Consider the following 20,449-nt stretch of genomic DNA (forward strand, 5'->3'; position numbering starts at 1 on the left):
AAAAAATTAATTTTTGTCTGCTTTTAATTTTTTTTTAATTAATTTTTGTCTGTTACCATGAACGAAATATTACCTCTGCAGAATTTATTCTGTTAAAAATATTATGTGTAAATCAAGTCAAATTAGGGATATTTTGATTGGAAAGTAAAGCCTGCATTGAATTAAACAGTTACAGTTTTCTTTTTTATGAGTCATGTTAGTCCAGTGGTTAAAAAGCTCGTGTCTTTCTGTTTTTCTATCGTTTTTGGTGTGTCTTCTGTGTCACAGTAAGAATGAAGGTGTAATTAAGAACTATTTGTGAAAAAGAAACACTAAAATTGTGTAATGAGCCATCTTGTAACTGCAGACCTTATCACTTTAAGACCAACTAGAAATGGCAGGTGACTCCACATTCTACTAAACAGGGTTGGCAGCTCAGTAAGAACCATTCCCCCGGTCCGTTCTACTCTGTCAGCTACGGTCTGACAAATAAAGATAGATAGATAGATAGATAGATAGATAGATAGATAGATAGATAGATAGATAGATAGATAGATAGATAGATAGATAGATAGATAGATAGATAGATAGATAGATAGATAGATGAGTGTTAATAGATAGATAGATAGATAGATAGATAGATAGATAGATAGATAGATAGATAGATAGATAGATAGATAGATAGATAGATAGATGAGTGTTAATAGATAGATAGATAGATAGATAGATAGATAGATAGATAGATAGATAGATAGATAGATAGATAGATAGATAGATAGATAGATAGATAGATAGATGAGTGTTGATAGATAGATAGATAGATAGATAGATAGATAGATAGATAGATAGATAGATAGATAGATAGATAGATAGATAGATAGATAGATAGATAGATAGATAGATAGATGAGTGTTAATAGATAGATAGATAGATAGATAGATAGATAGATAGATAGATAGATAGATAGATAGATAGATAGATAGATAGATAGATAGATAGATAGATAGATGAGTGTTTTGCAGCTGTGTGCTTCGCACGTGTTTTCTTCGTTACATGTAAATGACAGGCATTGAGATGATATTTTCATTTCTAAAAGTGATTCATGCGACCGTTGTAATATAGGAATCTAGCTGTATGATTATTGTTTATATCACATAGTACTCCAGTACCACAGAACTTCAGTTAACTACGCGAGGTAAAAACAGGAACTCATAAAGAGACTGATGGATCAAGCCAGCGTGTTAATGTGGTCATTTAGCACTGATCTGGTAAATGTGGGCAACCACCACTAATTCCAGCTCATCTTTTTAAAAATGCACGTTAGATTTGCTGGTGGTACCACTAAGGCTGGATAGAGGTTGGAAAATGTGTAGCTAATGTCGAAAATGTTCACCTGTGCTGCCGTTTGCTTGTGTATATGGCTCTCTTTACATTAAAACAGATTACTTTTTCAAACTTGTCAATCTTAAATGAAGTGTTTATTAACACTCTTAATTTCATTCACTCCTGCTACTGTTAAAGTATCTGCTACTGGCTGTATACACCTGTCTGATTTCATACACACACTGGCTAGCAGAGCACATCAGCTCCCGGTATATAATGTACCAAACCTGCCAGACGACCCACGGCTCTTCACATTGGAGGACATTTCAGTGTTCCTTTGATATTGATGGATACTTTACATTTCCATCCCTGACTAAATTGACACTAATAATTCCCATCAGCAAAGCGGAACGGACATTGTGGCGTCTGTCGTAAGTGAATTTGATGGCGGTATTCAGACCTTGGATTAGCTAGTTTCCATTAACAGTGTTGTGAGAAACTATGCTAATTGCCATGTTTTAGCTTTTGAGGGGTAATTTAAAAATGTATAAAATAAACTCGAACAAAACTCCAGTTTTTGTAATTCAGTAAATACTGTACAGGCATCATAACACCTAGTTTTTGAATAAAAGACACCTGGAATTCTCAATTTCGTATAGAAATTTTCTTATGAAGTTAAGTATAATCAGATCCACATAGACAAGCTCCTTTTTCTTAAATGCTGGTTAGGCTATGTCTGCCTTGAACATCAAACTGGACGAACAGCTGGATGAGTAATACTTCAAAACTGCAAACAAATTAGATTTCTTGTCAAAACAGGACCTCGAGGATCTCATCCCTACCTTTATTTCTAGTACAGCTGATTACTGCACTCGTCAGGAGTAAGTTCAGCTGATTTAAAATACAATCCATCCATCCATCCTTCAGCTGGAACTCAGGACAGAATACGGGGTTCACCGATCCAGGAGTAAAGGACATCTCCAGATGAGTCTAGCGTCTCTGTTTACTGGTAAAAATGGTGAAAATAAATAAAAATAAATGTTTGGGTTTTTTTAAAGTTTCATTTTATAAATATTTTAAAAGTAGGACTCCAGGACTCTAGCTTCAGTAGTTCAGGCAGGTGACTCTACAGAAGAACAATAAAACCAATCTCAATATAATACAATATAATAAAAAAGTGTCAACGTCAGTCTTGTGCATAGTTCAATGGCCGTTATATCAATCCGTTTAACAGTAAATATGAACATTATTTGACTTGGTCATTTTCTCTCCACAGGTGCTCTTCTTTGGCTTTCCCCTTACATTCGTATGGACATGTACGGGGATTGGAGATGCAGCTTTCACTGTTTAGGAACAAGGAGCTCAGGTAAGTCTACATCTTTGGTTCACTACATGTTGCATCAGATACGGCTACTGTCAGAAAAGCTTGAAAATGCATTGAAATTAGAAAAATAAATAAAGAAAAACTTAAAACTTGCCTTTGTAATTAAGCTTTTGTTAGTTTTAAGGCACAGGACACTGGTGAACTATTTTTCATATATATTTTATCTCTTATTCTTTATTTGACTTTATATACATATGCCTTGATTTTTCATTCATTTCAATTTAGCTTTATTTTTAAACATTTAATTAAAAAAATTTTAATGAAGATGAATTAAATTAGTCTCCATATTTATGCTTTTATTTGTAAAGTACCTTTAATTTGCCATGTGTATAAAATTATGAATTGAAAATGAATTACTTCCCAAATAAACATACCATATTGAAGCTGTAACAGCACCCAGGCTCTTTGCAGGCTCTCACTGTAACTGCTGTAGCTCTGTGAGAATTGTGTGTCTTTGAATATGAACTGCAAGTCCTGCAACCATACTTAAATAAGGTTTAGGTTAAGTTGCTTAAATGTTCTTTTTTAATTGCTCTGATATGGGCCTAACTGGATTTTGAATCGCTGTGGTGATTCAGTCAGGCATCAGGTAGAATTCTTTCATGTGGACATATGAGATTTCAGAGTAAAATATGCAAGTGAATTTCACTGAATTAAATAAAACCAGCTTCCAATTTCATGTTTTAACTTATTAGTACTGTAATTATGGTCTTAATTCTCACTGAATGTCCTGACAAGAAAATGTTCAACGATGACATGGACATATATGTACTTTGGGTAAGTACTAATTCTCTTGCTCTTGGACATCTGGTATTGGTGATAAGAGATGACACCAATTTCACTATAGATTCTTAAATTCCTGGAATGCATCACTGAGACCATAGTACTCTTATAAATGTAGAAATGTAAATGTAAATGTAGTACTGAATGCGATTTAACATGCTCATTTTGAATTTTGCTTTGCTAGCTTAACCAGTCACATGGTTTATTGAAAATTATAATTACACTCACTATGAAAGGTTTGAGCTGTCACTACAATGTAGCATCTTCTTAAACAAAGTTAAATATTAAATATAATATTGTATTATTACATAATATTAAATATAATGAAGGTAAGAGCTGGGTTAAATTAAATAAGCAACCAAAACCAATAAATGAGACAATATGCATGGAATAATAATTAGCATACATCAGTTTGAATTAAACTGCATAAGTCACCTCTCATTCATTTTTGTTATTAGTTTAATTAGGAAGCTATTGAAAATTGAAATTAATTAGGAAGCTATTTTGTAAAACAGGATCATTAGGATAATTTAAAACACTTGATCTTGTATGCAAATACACAACAAAATTATACATTTGTTAAAAAAGTAACATTTAGATAGGTATGCAGAGTACCACAAATTCATTTTGTGGTAACTCATTCATAAAAACATGTTTTTACTGCTCCCAAAAAGTAAAAATTGAAAAAAGGCGCCTGCATTATGGCATTATAACTACGGCATTGCTCCAACATAAGCTGCTCAAATTTATTAATACATCACTTAACTAGCTACATGTCTGCAGTGGTGTACAGTGCGTGGAGCAGGCATCCCTTCTGCATATGCCCGAAAAGGACTATACATACATACACATACACATACACACACACACACACACACACACACACACAGAAGGGGGATTTGGCCCACCATGCAGAATTACTGTGAACTTTTCATTGAAGGGTAGCCTTGGAAACAGCTTTTCAATTAGGTATGCCACAATGTCTGTCTCCCTTGTAGGTGCTATTAACCATTCGCTGTAGCACATTCAGACAGTGATGTTTTACTAATAATTTCACAGCCCCTTATTCATAATGCCAGGCTGCTATAGGCCATCCCATTGTGAAAATCACACATTTCATTGGTCAGATTTCCTGTCATTACTTGAATAGGCTTACATTACCAAACCCTTGAAAATATCACCAGAAGGGGCACATAGATGCGTACAATGCATCCTGCAGCCAAACTATTCAGCAGTTTTGATTAGTACCGTTCTCAGATAGCAATGCATCCTATGGAAACCAAGAATATGTAAAGTAGCCGACGTGAGTGGGTGATTTTTTAAATTTTATTTTTTATATTCATCTATTTTTTATGTTCATCTACTTTTTGTTAATCTTGTCTCTGCAAACCATTGCATGCCTCTCAAATTCCCAAGTCCTGATCCTGAAAATGATACATTGCATTAAATCATGCAGCAGGGGGCAGAGTTTACGCATAAATAACAAATAGAAACTGAAACATCCAAGCTGTTCTAGTCGTGTTTAACAGCTCCAGCTAAAACAACATGAACAAAGAAGAGTAACTTTAATATCAGACCATACCAATATAAAAAAATGTTATTTTATTAAATTGTTAAATTGCATTGTTATTGTGTAACACACAAACACACACACACACACACACACACACCCCTACATCTGATATAAAGGTAACTGCAAGACCTTACAGATTATTCCAAAAGATTGATAATAGACCAAACTCTAAAAAAGGAAACCTTTTAAATGTTAAAAGATAAAATATTTACCAAACAAACACATTCGATGAGACATGTCAGCTATTGACACATCAATCAAGGGTAAGTATAACAGTGAACCTATTAGGTAAAAGAAGGGTATTCATGAGTGTATCTCTAGGAAAGATACTTACACTATGTTCATTTATAAAGTTAGAGTGCAGTCAAGTCAGAGAGAGGAACTTCCCCCCCAAATTTAAAATGCAGATTCCAGAAGAAAAAATGCAGACTAAAAATAGTTTTTTAAATGGTTCTTTTTTTTAATAAACATTACCTTTTGCATTTATTGCAATTGTAAAGCATCATGCACAAAATATAGGCCATACAAAAGCATGTTTACCTGCTACCTCAAATAAAAGGCAAAATTTTCTGCATGTTCATACGCAGATTAAAAAGAGTTCTTTATAAATATGGGTTTAGATGATGTCAGTGAATCCAAAGCAGGTTTTTCTTATATTCTGTGTAAACATGGCCTCAGCAAAAACACAGAATAAAATTAGTTCATGCTTCACAATAAGATTTCATAGGGCATGCACATGATCTGTAAATGATATGTACAAACATTCCAGAAGTGAAAGGAGATGGATATTACTTTTTAGGATTATGAAGTTTAGCATCATAAACAATTGTGAGCACAGACAGACAGACTAAGACAGACAAAAAAAAATAATTCCACAAATCCAAAAGTCCCAATATTCCGTGCCCGTAATCTCCTACAGACCTTGGCAACTCTAGTGGAAGAGTTGAAAGGGAGGGAGGGGGACTTGGTGTTTGGCACTAATCTGTGCGGTTGGCACTGTGCTGTGGTCTGCTATACAATGTTAAAAACCATAGAGAGGTACTGCTCATAGGAGACCTGGATCCAGCCATCCTGATCAGTGTCATATCGCCTGAACACATCAGTTAACCTCTGGAGAGTGAAAAAACAAACAAACAATCAGCTGTCAAAAGTTAGTATTCATTTGGCTTAGCTACTATGCCAAGTGACTGCTACAGATGGTAAGAAGTATGACTTATGGAAAGTAAGAAGTGTATCGTTGTTGTATGGAAATCCCATTCCTTCCAAGAAGCATTGCTCTAAACACTGCATGTTATTTACTAAAAACATCAAATGACAAATGGTCCTGCACCTATGTTGAGCAACTGAAATTCTTGTACCTATTGTAGCATATTGTTTATTGCACTTATCGTTGTCTAAGATAGAGATGCGTTTTGCACTTCTAGGCATTAGTATTAATCCCTGTATATCAATAGTATACCTGTTAAATTGGAATCTTGACCTCTAACAAACTGTACTGACTAGGATGTATTCTAATGAGTAATTGACAAAGTACTTGTGTCGCTCTGGATAACAGCATCTGCCAAATGCTGTAAATATACCCCTTTAAAAAGGCAAACCCTGAATCAATGAACCATGGAGGGCTGCATATGTTGTATTTGTATTTTACTTCTTTAAAGAAAACATCAGTGACGAGAGCCCTGTGTATTATGAGCTGGTTTTACCTGTAGTACGATGCAGCACTGTATGAAGTCATCGAAGGCCACCTGACCTTTTCTTTGTCGGTCAAACTTCTCTATCAGTGTGTTATAGAACTGATCTGAGAGACGATAACCTGGACAAGGAGAGGAACATGGACTTCAGGAGACAGGAATCCACATCAGTATATATTTACCAACGCTCAACAGCAAGTATGGCACTGTAACATAGGGCCAGCACGGAACATTTGGGCCTGTACAGGACATTCCGTCCAGTTGATTGATCCATCACTTATCCAATCAGGTCAGTTCTGCCTTGCAGTTGCAGCACTGTGACTGGTTGGAGGGTGAAACATCTTTGAATTTTTCAGTGCTTGTTCCAAGATTCTCTCCAATCTTATTGGATACTGCTGCTGTCACTATAGTGAAAGTGTAAAATGGGGACCACGTTCCACTACAAACACAACTATTCCAAGCATAAACAGTTTTCACAGGCAACATGCTGTCACTTTCCTGTGAAGGTTGTCACTTTCTTGTGAAGGCAGATAAACTGCCTTCATAGGCAAAATCAAATATAACAAAAACTCTTCATTTGTGTAACAAAACCAGTAAACATGTTGCCTGCATTACTGGGCTGTTAATAACACGTCAGCCAATGCAATCCAATGTCACAGCAGGATTTCTGAATTAGGGTAATAAATCAGCACATCATGTCAACAAACGGACACTAGCCTGGCAAAAAAATAAATACTTTTTTTTTTTCACAAACACACACACACACACACACACACACACACACACTTTGAATGAAGCCAGTTGTCATTTGAGCAGTTTGTTATTGCACTCATATCTAAACTTCATTCCATCTTTTATATATATATATATATATATATATATATATATATATATATATATATATATATATATATATATATAAATTTGTTTTTATTTATTAAAAAAACCACGCGCGCGCGCACACACACACACACACACACACACACACACACACACACACACACACACACACACACACACACACACACACACACACACACACACACACACACACACACACACACACACACACACATACATACACGATCCAGATATATACCATATGGTCTGGCATATATATCCATCTATTAATGCTGCAGGAAGTAATTTCTTTCACCAATCTTTTGATTATAATTTTCAATCAATCAATATCACTTATGCTTTTCCTTGGATGTAATAACATGTCACTTATAAAATGGTGAAAATTTTCCTTTTATAAATCATATTAAAAATAAATTGCTTGTTTTTAATTAAATTTTAATATCTTTGTAAAATCACAGAAAATTGTACTTACCAAACTTTTACTATGCACTCTATAGTGGTTTGTTACCAAGAGACAGTACAGTCAATAATCAGCTTTGTGTTATTAACCAATTATTTTTTGGTCAAATAAGAGACACATTCACATCCATTTGGCACTACAGTATTAGGTGAAAGGACACGGCATTAAACCTTAAATTAAAAAAAAAAATTTCTTTTTAAACTACAACTGCCTAGTAATACTAACAAAATGATGTGACTATCAAATGACAGTATCAGCTAACGGCCATCACCTCCTGTGTCATGATTACATCTGGCATCTTAACATAAGTGAATTACAGTGATTTTTTTCCCCTAGCCATTAAGATTGCTATCTGCTTAATCTATCCAGCCATAGAACTACTACATGTACCCGTTCAGCTGGGGTTACAGGACAGGACAGGAGAGTTTCAGTAACATCTTAGGTATGCATCATCAGAAAGAAATTCAGTTTTCTTTTTCTATTGTACATCACGCTATCCAATGCTGCAAATGTGTTCACTGTCTAGAATGTAATAAAGACAAAAAAAAAGTTCAATATAAACCACTCAATTCAAATTATTAATAATCTAAATTAAATTAAATTAAAATCAGCAGCAGCAACATCATACACCCAATACAGATATTCATCTTTGGTGCTTCAAAGATTGGACTCTCTGAATAGGGATGCATCAGGTTGTGTGCTTCCATTCATAGGATTTTGACACCATCACTGAGACTGGAATATTAAACTTAAGTCATGCTACGCTGTTCCCAGTGATTCAGCTGAAAGGGCATGATCTTTTCTAACCGAGAACTGCTCCGATTATGAAGGTTGATTAATGCTTCTAACATTAACATTATCAACATTATTAACAATAATGATGCAGTACTCTAGAGTGTCTACAGCTGATGCAATAATCTCCAATATCTAGAGTGCCTGACTTCCTAGAAGCACGAGTTTGAGCAATTCAATACGCTGCAGTAGGACTCCTTCTCTCAGGCTTCAGTGCTTGATAAACAACCTTCTGACCTCCGGCCCAGGTAAGTGACTTCATCTACTACCTCTGGCCCACCGCCACTGCTAATCAATAAGCCATCATCACTTTGCTCACCAAAGCCGGTGAGAGCCTGTTTCAGCTCATTCTTGTCAATGAATCCAGAGTTGTCACGGTCGTAGGTGCGGAAGATGCTCTGCCAATCGGTGATATACTTCCATACTCCAGCGAACTCGTTAAAGTTCACCCCGCCTTTGTTGTCTCTATCGAACATAGCTGGGGGAGAGAGAGAAGAGAAGAAAAAGATACAGACTCACTTTTTCAATGTTCACAACAAAAGAACAAATTCTGTGAAAGTACATCTGTGCTGGCCAATGATTCAGGTCATTTCAAAACTGTTAGTCTCCATTCTTTTGACTGCGTAGGCAAATGAGTCATTTTCTTGGCTAACTTGATACTTTCAACAAATAATGGAGGCAAAGGTGGTGCTCACATAAAATCTTGCACTTGTACTTACTTGTATTAGGAAACATTTGCATGGTGTTAGCTAGCATTAGTGCTGTACAACCCTTACACATCTCACAAAACGCAGTCTTGTGACTTAACTCCAGCAAAACTTGGCACTGCCTTGGAAGACATCAGCATCAGCTGTAGCTGCGGCTTTACCCATTAAACCACACGCTCAAGACAAAATAGCTGCCTAGTGTAAGGAAGGAAAATGACACTTCATTCAGTTCACTTGACTTGCCACAATGATATAAGCCTGCCCTTTTCAGTCAGATTTGCTTTAGTCCACAGGCATCACCTCATGACAGCCTTGTGAATGAGGGGCAGAAAAAAAATTCAAAAGTTACACCCAATAGACTCAATCTAGTCCAGGAACATCTCACCACAGACTTCAAATACTTTCAGAGTGTTCATTTTTGCCCTCAGCCATCATCTAAGGCCTAAGCACTTGTTCATCATAAGCAGGTGCTTCAGAGAAACTTGTTCACAAGGCATGTCCACTCTAGTGGAACTGAGGACAGTCAAGCAAATATGATTAGAAATAAGTGCAAGATTTCATGTCAACATGAGTTCAGTGTCTGGTTGTGTTGCTACACTGCCTTCTCTTCCATTTTTTGGAAGTAGCATCAAGGTTGCCATGAACAAGAGTCCATTTGCCCAAGGCGAGGAAGCCGAACTCCAGCATGTGACAGCTGGGTAGATCTATCAGTATCAGTGCACGCATGCTGTTATTTTCCATTCATTGTGGACACTAAATGAGAGCGGAAAGTCCTTTTCAGCAGCTTGGTACGGATCACACCCTGTGTGAGATGCAAAAAATAAATAAATAAATAAATAAAATTAAAAAAATAAAAAATATCACGAAACAATGTATAACAGCAGAAGAAATTTTATTTAAATTGAATTCAGGATTTCCTGAAATTGTTCTTGATACTGGTTTGGATAAGAGAACCTGGAACGTATTTTTTTTTTTATATCTGGCAAAAATAATTTAACAGCTATGGATGCATCTTCATAAAATACGGTAAAAATAAAATCTCTGCAGACAGCAAAAGGAGGTCTTTTCACGTAGTCAGAACTGAATGTTTTCTTATATGCTTCATCAGGTCTGATGCATTACCAGATTTGGCACTTTAGGATATTAGCAGTAAGCAGTTTATGAAATCTGGCAGGGTTATCATCTAACATAGCCAGACCCTCCACTTCTGCGGGGGAATTCACTTATGTCCTTATATATCCTTGTTCTGTGCTGCAGCAGGCCAACTGTTGTCACAGTAAAATATCAAGAGGTTTGTTGGAGAAACAGTTTTGTACTGAAACACCAATTCATTGTCACAGCACAGAAGACAAATACACTTACATATAATTGACCGAACTGTGACGGGATTGAACGGCGTCCATGTGCCTGTGAAAGCAGAGAAACAAGGGTTAGAGTTAGAATAAAAGAAGACGTCATGGGCTTGTGACCAGCATTGTGGCTGCTAGTTGCTGGTGTGTTGGGGGGGAGGTAAGGATTTTTCATACCTTATATATCATTTGCATATATTCGTTTCTATTAGCTGTCAAGCACCAAGGCTTGAAGGTATGAAGCTAGTCTGCAATTAAAGAGAAGTTACAGTTTGATCATGTCAGCTCTTTCAAAAGGTTCAGTAGTCAAGCTTTGAAAATGTTTAAAATGCACTTTTTAAAAAGTCTGTCTGCCTCCCCATTCTTGACATATGTCACGTGACTCTAAAATTCCTAAAGCTACCCAATTACTAAAGTGCAAAATGACCCATCTAATCAGTATAGCAAGAAAGCAGCAGAGTAGCTTGTTATCTAGGGAGTCTTAAGGAACCAGTGCCACCGTAAAGACACCTCGTCATAAGAGATTTCCTTAAATAGGATACATCTTTTTATGAAGGTTAGGTCATTGCTGTAAGAAACAACTATTTGATAATTGATTACTCAGTTCACTTTTGTTTCAGCTAATTGATTAGCCTGAGAAAGGAAAGTTTGGCACAAAAGATAAGTATAACAAAAAAAAAAAAAAAACACCCTATATTCTTATTCACATTTTCACACAAAAAGAACATTTATCAACAAGAGCAACACAACAGATCTGCAGATCTCAGAAATGTTATTTTACACAGTGTGCTCAGTGTGAAATGTATAGGAACAATAAAAGTAACACCACACACAATAAAGAATTCAAGCACTCTTTTGTATATAGGTCGCCCAGTTGTCTAGTGGCAAAACCAAGCTTGCCTAATTTGTTATAAGTAGCTAAATTGGTTAGCATCATAGTTTGCTTAAAGTGCTCTTCTGCAAAAAAGTAACAGTTGAGGAGCCAATTAAATTTTGCTTCCATTGCAAATCTGAAAAGTCCCACAAAAGTCCCACCATGTGTGTGAAAGAGAAACAAAAGAGACCGCGCAAGAGAGACCAAAGCTAAGTGATGAACCAAGAACATTGGTGCTTCAGGAGCTCATCATGGAAGGGTTGCTTTATCCACTAGCTGTACTGAAGGTGACATAATGAAAGCAGACAAGGTGCAAAATAAGTCCCCCCGTGTTGTCTGCTGAGTCATAGCTCTTGCCATGAGCAAGGCAGCCTCTGCAGGGGTGATGAACTACATTTGAAGTCATTCCACCAGAGGCTGGAAACTCTGTGCAGGGTGACACCGGGACCAGGACTCAGGAAATGTGTCACGGGGACACTAGCACAGGGACAGACCACAGGAAATGTGTCACGGGAATAGCGGCACAGGGACCACAGAAAAAATGTGACGCGTGGACACCGGGTGATAAAGACATGAAAAGGGAAGAACAAACAAGCACAGGAAAAGCACTGGAGCACCAAAGAGGGCGAAGAATGAAGAGAGAGGGCGTGAGAATGCAAAGAATGAAAAGAGAAGGAGTAGAAAGACAGTAAGAGGAACAAAGCAAGAGGCTACGTGACCTACTGTACAAGGTCTGAGGATTTATAGTCTCACCTTCAAGGACATCCTAACTACCTGGGGTCGTGCGGCATGATGAATGTGTGTCACGTGGGCTGCCGACAACCATAGCAATACTGTAGTGTGAGTGAGTGAGTGCATTTGTGAATGTGTGTGGGGGCTCCTGGGCTGGCTAATGGGGGGGGGGGGGGTGTCTCAAAGTCCCTACGGCACAAAGCCTCTTCTGTGCAGTGCATACTGGCCGTTCTCACGGCACTGCTCACTGAGATGGGGCCCGGACACACCCACCAACCAAAGTGATTGGCAGCGAGTCAGAGACAGGGCCGACAGCACACCAGCCAACATAAGGCCCCCATTATTGGCATATTACATATGCACACACACAAACACACAGCTTATTAAATACATATCATCTACAGCTGTAGCTCACAGTCAAGACCTAATAAGCACAAATACATAATTACATACATGTTTAGACATGTGCTAGGGATACGCAGCAAATTGCTGCACTGCTATAAACTGGAGGAGCTTCTTGGCAAGCATCATATTAAATAAATAAATACATTAATTAATTAATTAGAAAAGGTAAAAAGCTTTATAAACAATTCACACACCTGATACACACCTCAAAAAAATGACAAAATCTAACTAGGAGGTATATCTGCCATGAGCACCTTTATGAGTACTGCTGAGGGGAACATCAGTGCCTACTGCTCTACAACATGAAGCTGGCAGCTAGAGCACCTTTTCCCCTCCCTTCCATGTTTTAAAATTTATGACTCTCCCATCACAGGGATAAAAGCACAAAGCAATACGAGTCAGTAGGGAAACCAATTTGCTTCTAAAGGGTTTTTGGCAGGATAAATGAGAACTTGGAGTTTTCCATTGCCTTGTTACTGCTAGGCTGTGTCCGGTTAAATAATTATTCTGGAAAGACATCCAGGCAAGGAGCAGCAGTCTTAATAAAAAAATAAAAATAAAAATAAAAATAAAAAAAAAAGGTCAAGAGCAGCTGAAATGAGGAGTACAAAAACAGAGATGCTGAGTGTTTTAAGTGCTTTTAATGAAACGCTGCGGAATGCAAGCAGGTGGTTCTCTCAGGTCAGGATGACACCAGCCACAGGGTGAAGGATAGCTCAATATCGGGTTGGACTGCCATTGTACAATGGTTATGGTGTCAGGAGTGGGCAAAATAACACACTCAGGCCAGCTAAGGGATGATGTTCCATACACCACGGAGAAACTTTCCTAGTATAATTTCATCCTCAGTGAGGGCAATGGTCATAGCGTGTATGGATGCATGCATTTCTTCAAAACTGTTATGTGCAACTTTAGATTAGAACAGCTGTACTCCATGATACATTATTCATCATACTTTAATCTGAAGCGAGTAACTATGAATTTATGTACATTTGTAGCACCTCTATGTGGTCATGGATGCTTTTGAGCTAAATATAAGTATAAATGCAACACAAGCCAAATTTCTCAACTACTCCATCAATCAACAAAACACTCTCTCCATCACCAACAAAAAGAAAGATTTTAAAACAAGTGGTAAACCTGCTCAAGAAAAAATGAGAAAGAAGATGGTTGTGGATCACACACACACACACACACACACACACACACACACACACACACACACACACACACACACACACAAAGTTTCCAAGGTCCTCAGTTGATGGCCATATCTTGATGTCACCAAGCCTCTGGCATCTCCAAGCCTGCCAAACGGAAAGCAACTACTCCCGTTAGACCATAAAGCTTAGTGTCTGGAGTTTGTAAATTTGGCAAACTCCAGACACTTACCTTTATGATACGACGGTCAGTGAGACCAAAATAGCTTTCTGGTCACAAATACCAGCCACACCAGAGGTGGGTTTGGCAAATGTAGGAATTAGTCATGCAGAAAGAATCATCCTGCGTAGTGTGTTGTTGCCCTTTTATTTCCAAAAGCTCGTCGACCCATGTCAAAATGTATGGCGTCATGGACAATAGATCCAGTATATATTTACTAAAATATGGCTGCCTTCGAATTAGAATGATAGCAGTGACCTAAATTTAGTCTCAAAGCATCCTTCCAAAATCAAATCAAATGGGAATATTCTGCATCAAGGAATAGTTCCACCTCATTAAATATAATCATTATTATATAATTATTATTATATAAATCACTAATTATCTCCAACATCTTACAGTGCTTAGCACAGGAAACAATTGTTAAAACAATAAAAAGTTCATGTTACTATTAAGAACTTAACTGTTCAGAAAAAGTAAGGAATTTTCCAAGTGCATTGCTCTTCACATTTGAGGCTTTCAGTGACCTAGCTCTGAAATAACTTCCTGATCTCCTGAAGCATCAACATGGTCACTCCTTTCTTCTAAAGCAGCCATATTTCTATTTCCCAGCATAACTTGTGCAGCTCGGCTGGAAGATGCTCCTCTTATGAAGCTCCTAAACTCTGCAAATGTGTTACAGAAACTATTTGAAGTGGAATCTCTGTTTTCTTAAATCCACATTAAAAGACTTACTTGCTTAGTGGGACCTACCTGTATTTTGGAGGCTCCAGGGATTAAAAATCTAAATTTTGGATACCTTAAGCACAAACTGTGAGGACCAGGGGGCTTCGGCCTCTCTGAGGGGTGAGCAAGAGCAGAGGGGTAGCAGACAAGCTGAACAGAGACAGACACGGGCACTTATCACCTCCTGGCTCTTAGCAAGCCACTCAAGGCACATGCTACAGACACACCCCATACCACACGACACACACACACCCTGCACGGAGCCATTTCACCACACCCACGCAGGCCGTCGAAGCACAGCCAGCGTTACTTTATTGTGATACAGTACAACACCTCCACGTCATCTCGTGACAGTGTATTCCCATGTTGCAGTGCAGACCAGGGTCAGGGTCACAGGACCGTTCCAGCTTAGAGATGATTCATTTATTAAAAGATCCCGGGAGTGCGATACCAGGCCCTGAAATCGAAGCTAGAACTGCAGCTCAAGGATAAGAGCTGCACACCAGGCGAGGATATTCTTCTCCATGCTGACCACCACCGACCAGCCTTAACAATAAACACTTCCAAAAGTTTGACTTTAAGCATTAATTCATCCAAAATTACCCCACTTTGGCCATGTTTCATTATGAGTTATGCCCTGGCCCTGACGCAGCTAAAAGCTAAAAGCTTACACAAGACCCCTCTATGCATTTCAACAGGCTCATTTTCACAACGGAGTGATGTTGACACAATGCAAAAGCACCGACCCGCAAGGTAAAGCTTCAGAGCCAAACATATCTATATGGAAGGGACACAAATCTCTCACAAATCTCACAAATCAAAATGAACACCGCATCCCTTTTAAAACCTTGGTCAGAAGCCAGGGATATTGCTGCACAACACGTAGGCCTAGATTTTGAGGTCATTGTGAAACAGGAAAACAGGCATTTCACAGGTTCAGGGTAAACTTCAACTGTTATTAGTATTCACATACAAAATGCCAGTATTTTTCTGTATGTTCAAATGTTATAGATTAAAGAAAAATAAGAAGCAAAAGTATGACTTATGTTGTAGGTATTGCACATACATCCCTGATCATTTGAAAATCATTCCACTCTGTGTACTTCTGGGTCGCACATTCCCTAACCATCCAGACAGAATTATTACGCTAGTTCAACACTTATGGAGTTCTTTACATCAAGTAAACACTAGCTTTGGTTGAAACTGTGTAAAAACTAATAGAAGGGAATATACAAAAAAAAGTCATACCATTTGATAAAGCTTGCTGAAGTTCTGTGTCTGATATTGCTCCACTTCGGTCTTTGTCCACCCTAAGAAGGAAAGAGAATTGCAATATTAGTTTACTAGTCAATATAATTACATTCATCTGTTGAAATGTGTCACACACAAAACACTGCAAGAATCTAAATCAAACAAGAGCTACCGAGTTCCAGTGTCTTCACAGCAACTTGAAAAGCTAGCATGCTCAAACATTTTGTGTTTTATTAACCAGACAAGGGGCCCCATTTGCAGGGGTGGGGGGTGGGGTGTACAAACGCAACCAAGTGCAGTGCTAAGACATGGACAGTGCACTTTTGTAACTTCATGCTTTGTGCACTGTGAAGTGCTGAGGATTGGGACTGAGAAGTAGCCTGTGTGTCTGAGGTAGAGCTGAGGTACTGACGCCGCTGCTTGGGCCACAGACTTCCTCTGCTCCTGCTCCTAACACACTCTGGCTAGGTCGTCAAGAGCCCTGCAATTCCAAATTACCTGGTTCGGGTGAGGAGCTGGAAAAGACACTTGGACTGGATAAGGATGCATGAAAACCGGTTTGAAACCCTGAGGCTCAGCAAAGTGAGGCGCTTCTAGTTTGTACAAGTATGCACGTGAATGCTCGTGACACTGACGAACATAATTAGGATTAGGATATTAATTACAATGGCTGCGATTACGAATAGGCACAGTGTAGAAAAGGACAGGACTGTGGAACTAAGACAGGTGGAGGTCTGAAAAAATGTGCTACGAGGAGTGTGTACGAAAACTAGCACAGACACCATGCATAGCAGTAATTTTCTGTTACTGCACTGCACACTCGATGTGCCCACCAATGTTTGGTGTGTGTATACACTTTGCTGCAACATAACGGGGAAAACACTAAAGTGGTTCCAAATATTTACTCACATCGGGCTTGTACCTGCAAGTCTGTCTTCTTAGTGAACCCCTCCTGGGGTTACATTGATTTTTGTTATGCGTAGTTGTATTATATACTGTAGTCAGGAGAGGGTGTCCAAAAGATATGTCCTGTTTTCACACAGGCACAATAATAAATGATATGTGAAAGGGTTGGTTGAAGTGCAATGTAGTTAGTAATGTTTGGTGATTCATAAGTTACTCATCAATCGATCACACTGCTTGTCTTGTAGCTTTTAAACATCTGTATTATACACAACACTTAACCTTGCACTTTTCTAATGAAAATAGGGCCCGATGGCTTATAGAACAGTTAAACATTTATAAAAATATAAATAGTATATATATATATATAAATAGTATATATATATATATATATATATATATATATATATATAAATAGTATATATATATATATATATATATATATATATAAATAGTATATATATATATATATATATATATATATATATATATATATATATATATATATATATATATATATATATATATATATATATATATATATATATATATATTCCAACTCTAATGTTTCCCAGGACCCAAACCAACCATAGCTTCAGTGAGCACATTTAAAGACTGAACCTGAGCTGAAACAACAGCAATTCTGAAAATATCCTAGGTATTATGTTGAAAATCACTTGGGTTTTTTTTTATCTTCAGATGTGATCACTTGTATTGTAATACCAGATGTATAGGTGCCATAGTTGTGAAAAAACAAAAAACCTCCATTCTCCAGTGAGTCACACATTCCCTAGCAACCAAACATGCCCAGCCCAGAACACCAGCTCCAGTATTGAAATGGGAAAAAAAGGCTTGGGAAAACCCCACAGAAAAACAGACAGCTGAACACAGCCAAGCTTCATACTAAAAACTTTGGTTCAACCAAGAGGGAATGAATGGGACACACTGTAGGTTTGTTTGTCCTAGTTCCTACTATGTGCAGTCTGTCCACAGAGTCACAGATCTGTGAACATATGACTCCCATTCACATATGCCTAATCCAATGAAAACTTCTCAAGGACATTTGAATCACTCAGTTACTATGTTAACAGAGGAGGAATGTGCCAGATTGAGGCTCTCTTCTTGCCTGGATTTGAGGCAGAACTTTGTGTTGCAAAAAGACTAGCTACGAAGACATTACAAAATGAAAGTGCTTTCTTTCTAGGTGAGACTATCTTTGTGTATAGGCTCTTTCCCCTTCCCATGTCCCTTAACCCGGGATAAACATTCACAACCTACACACCATGTCATATGTTGCATTATGGAGTGCAACAATCGGTCTGTGGCTTGCCAATGTGATCATTTTTCCACCATTTCTGCTCCATTAGCTCAATGTACCAACCGCAGCTGTGAAGAATGACTCATAACAGCAGTTTGAAAAGTAAAACCATACATAATGACTTAACTCAAAATAAACTGTTATAGAGGGGCGCTAAAGTAATTTATATAGACCTATATAAAACATCAGGAAAACATTAGGCATTCAATCACTCAAAGCAATAAAATTTTAATTCTACATTGCTTTTAATAATTAAATTCCTCATAGGAAGGGAAACATGGAGAACACATTCTCAAGAATGTTTCATGACAGTTTGTCAAAAGAGAGCTAGAGAAAGTAGAGTTATAAACCTTTGATATCTCTAAAGTCAGCCCACATGAACAAGGTCAAAACATTACTGGCTTTCTACGTCGTCGCTGTAGGAATCTCAATGCAGATGCACGACTTTCACATGAATAGTTAGCTAAGCTACGTGAGAAGACATTTAGTTTAATGTTGTATATAATTTAATTTAGATATTTAATGCGAGAAAGCAGCAGTCAACCCTCTGCAGTATTACATAATTCATTACTACAAGAGGTAACTTGTTAACTAAAGCTAGCTAGTTAAGCACCAACCCTGGATCACTGAAGTGCTTTTTATACTGGAGGTAAACTGAACTGTAATTACAATTTTTCAACGACACAGACACAGAGACACAGAGACACACACGCACGCACGCACGCACGCACACACACACACACGCACGCACGCACACACACACACACACACACACACACACACACACACACACACTTTGAACGATGCTGTGAGCACCCAGTCCACCGAACCCAGCCTAACGTACTAGCACAGGAAACGTCGTCAAAAAAACAACAGCTTCGTGAACTCGCTGAAAAAAACACATTTCGCCTAGCTGACACAAAATAAAACATCACAGACACGTAGCTTACTTTACCGAGTCATACAACACGGGGTCAAAGTTTGGTGAGGTATTTCGACGCGTCTATCACTAATCTGATTAGATCCGTTAGCTTCGCCTGGCGCTGCGGTAAGGCCACACAGACGAGGTCGCCTTCCGTGTGTCTAATGCGGGAGTCTTACCTCTGAAATATATTCCACAAAAAACCTTGATCCGGCGGCGCGCTGTTATAGTGGGGAGGTCTGTACTGGCTGTGATATGCCATTTCCACTCGTGATCGTGCCTAAAAAAAAAAAATAATGCTAAGCGCACAAAGCGTGATCTTTTAACTTGCTTTCCTATCTGTGTGACATTCTTCACGCAGGGGCGTGGCGTGAACAGAAACTCGCCACTTATGTAAAAAAAAAAAAACACAAAATCACGGACGTCATGAGCCCGCCTGCTGTAACCTCGCCTCCCATAAACCCCGCCTCATATAACCCCGCCTCCTACAATCCCGCCTCCTATAACGCCACCGGGGGGGGGGGGGGGTACTTTACTTGAGTTTTGATTGGCTCGCTGCTTGCCATCGTGTAAGATTTGTGCTAATGGGGTGGAGCTATAGCCATGACTGAGGGAAAATGTCTCCAGAGATGTACCCTTTTGCACAACGTCTTGTCTTTTTACACAACGTGCAAAAGACAATTCAAATCCTAACAACAAAAGACAAAGACAATGAAATCTTAACAACTAAAGCCTAAAAAGATTTAAAAAAACCCCAAAACATTCTGTCTTAACATTGCTATAGTATAGTTGTAACGTCTTTATTATTTAACATAGGTGAACAAGCCAGACTGAGTGTACCAGTACTTATCCGAAAATAATAATCATTTTAAACTAAAATTATTCGGTAATATATTAAAAAAAACATGCTGAAGACCTTGTCAGAACAAGACAGTTCTGAGGGACAGTAGATCGGTCTGATTGGTTATAACACAATTTGACATGTTCATCTGGTTGTGGGTTGGATGAACAGATGTGGACTCTCAGTGTCTGTTTC

The 20,449-nt window shown here is 38.1% G+C and overlaps 1 protein-coding gene across 2 annotated transcripts; it reads right to left on the reverse strand.

The window, feature by feature from the left end:
* Positions 1-5,478: 5,478 nt before the first annotated feature.
* Positions 5,479-19,836, reverse strand: pdcd6 (programmed cell death 6). Of its 2 annotated transcripts, XM_027007253.2 has the most exons (6): positions 19,593-19,831; positions 16,268-16,329; positions 10,916-10,960; positions 9,166-9,324; positions 6,746-6,855; positions 5,479-6,152 (listed from the first exon to the last, which is right to left on the reverse strand). In XM_027007253.2, exons 1-6 carry the CDS (start codon positions 19,673-19,675, stop codon positions 6,054-6,056), a joined length of 558 nt encoding a protein of 185 aa, XP_026863054.2. In that variant the 5' UTR covers positions 19,676-19,831; the 3' UTR covers positions 5,479-6,053. The 2 variants fall into 2 exon arrangements, with proteins under 2 accessions (XP_026863054.2, XP_026863055.1); XM_027007254.2 differs by lacking the exon at positions 10,916-10,960 and having other exon boundaries at positions 19,593-19,836.
* Positions 19,837-20,449: the final 613 nt, after the last annotated feature.

The sequence above is a fragment of the Electrophorus electricus genome, chromosome 10, assembly GCF_013358815.1.
Source record: "Electrophorus electricus isolate fEleEle1 chromosome 10, fEleEle1.pri, whole genome shotgun sequence".
Classification (NCBI taxonomy): Eukaryota; Metazoa; Chordata; class Actinopteri; order Gymnotiformes; family Gymnotidae; genus Electrophorus; species Electrophorus electricus.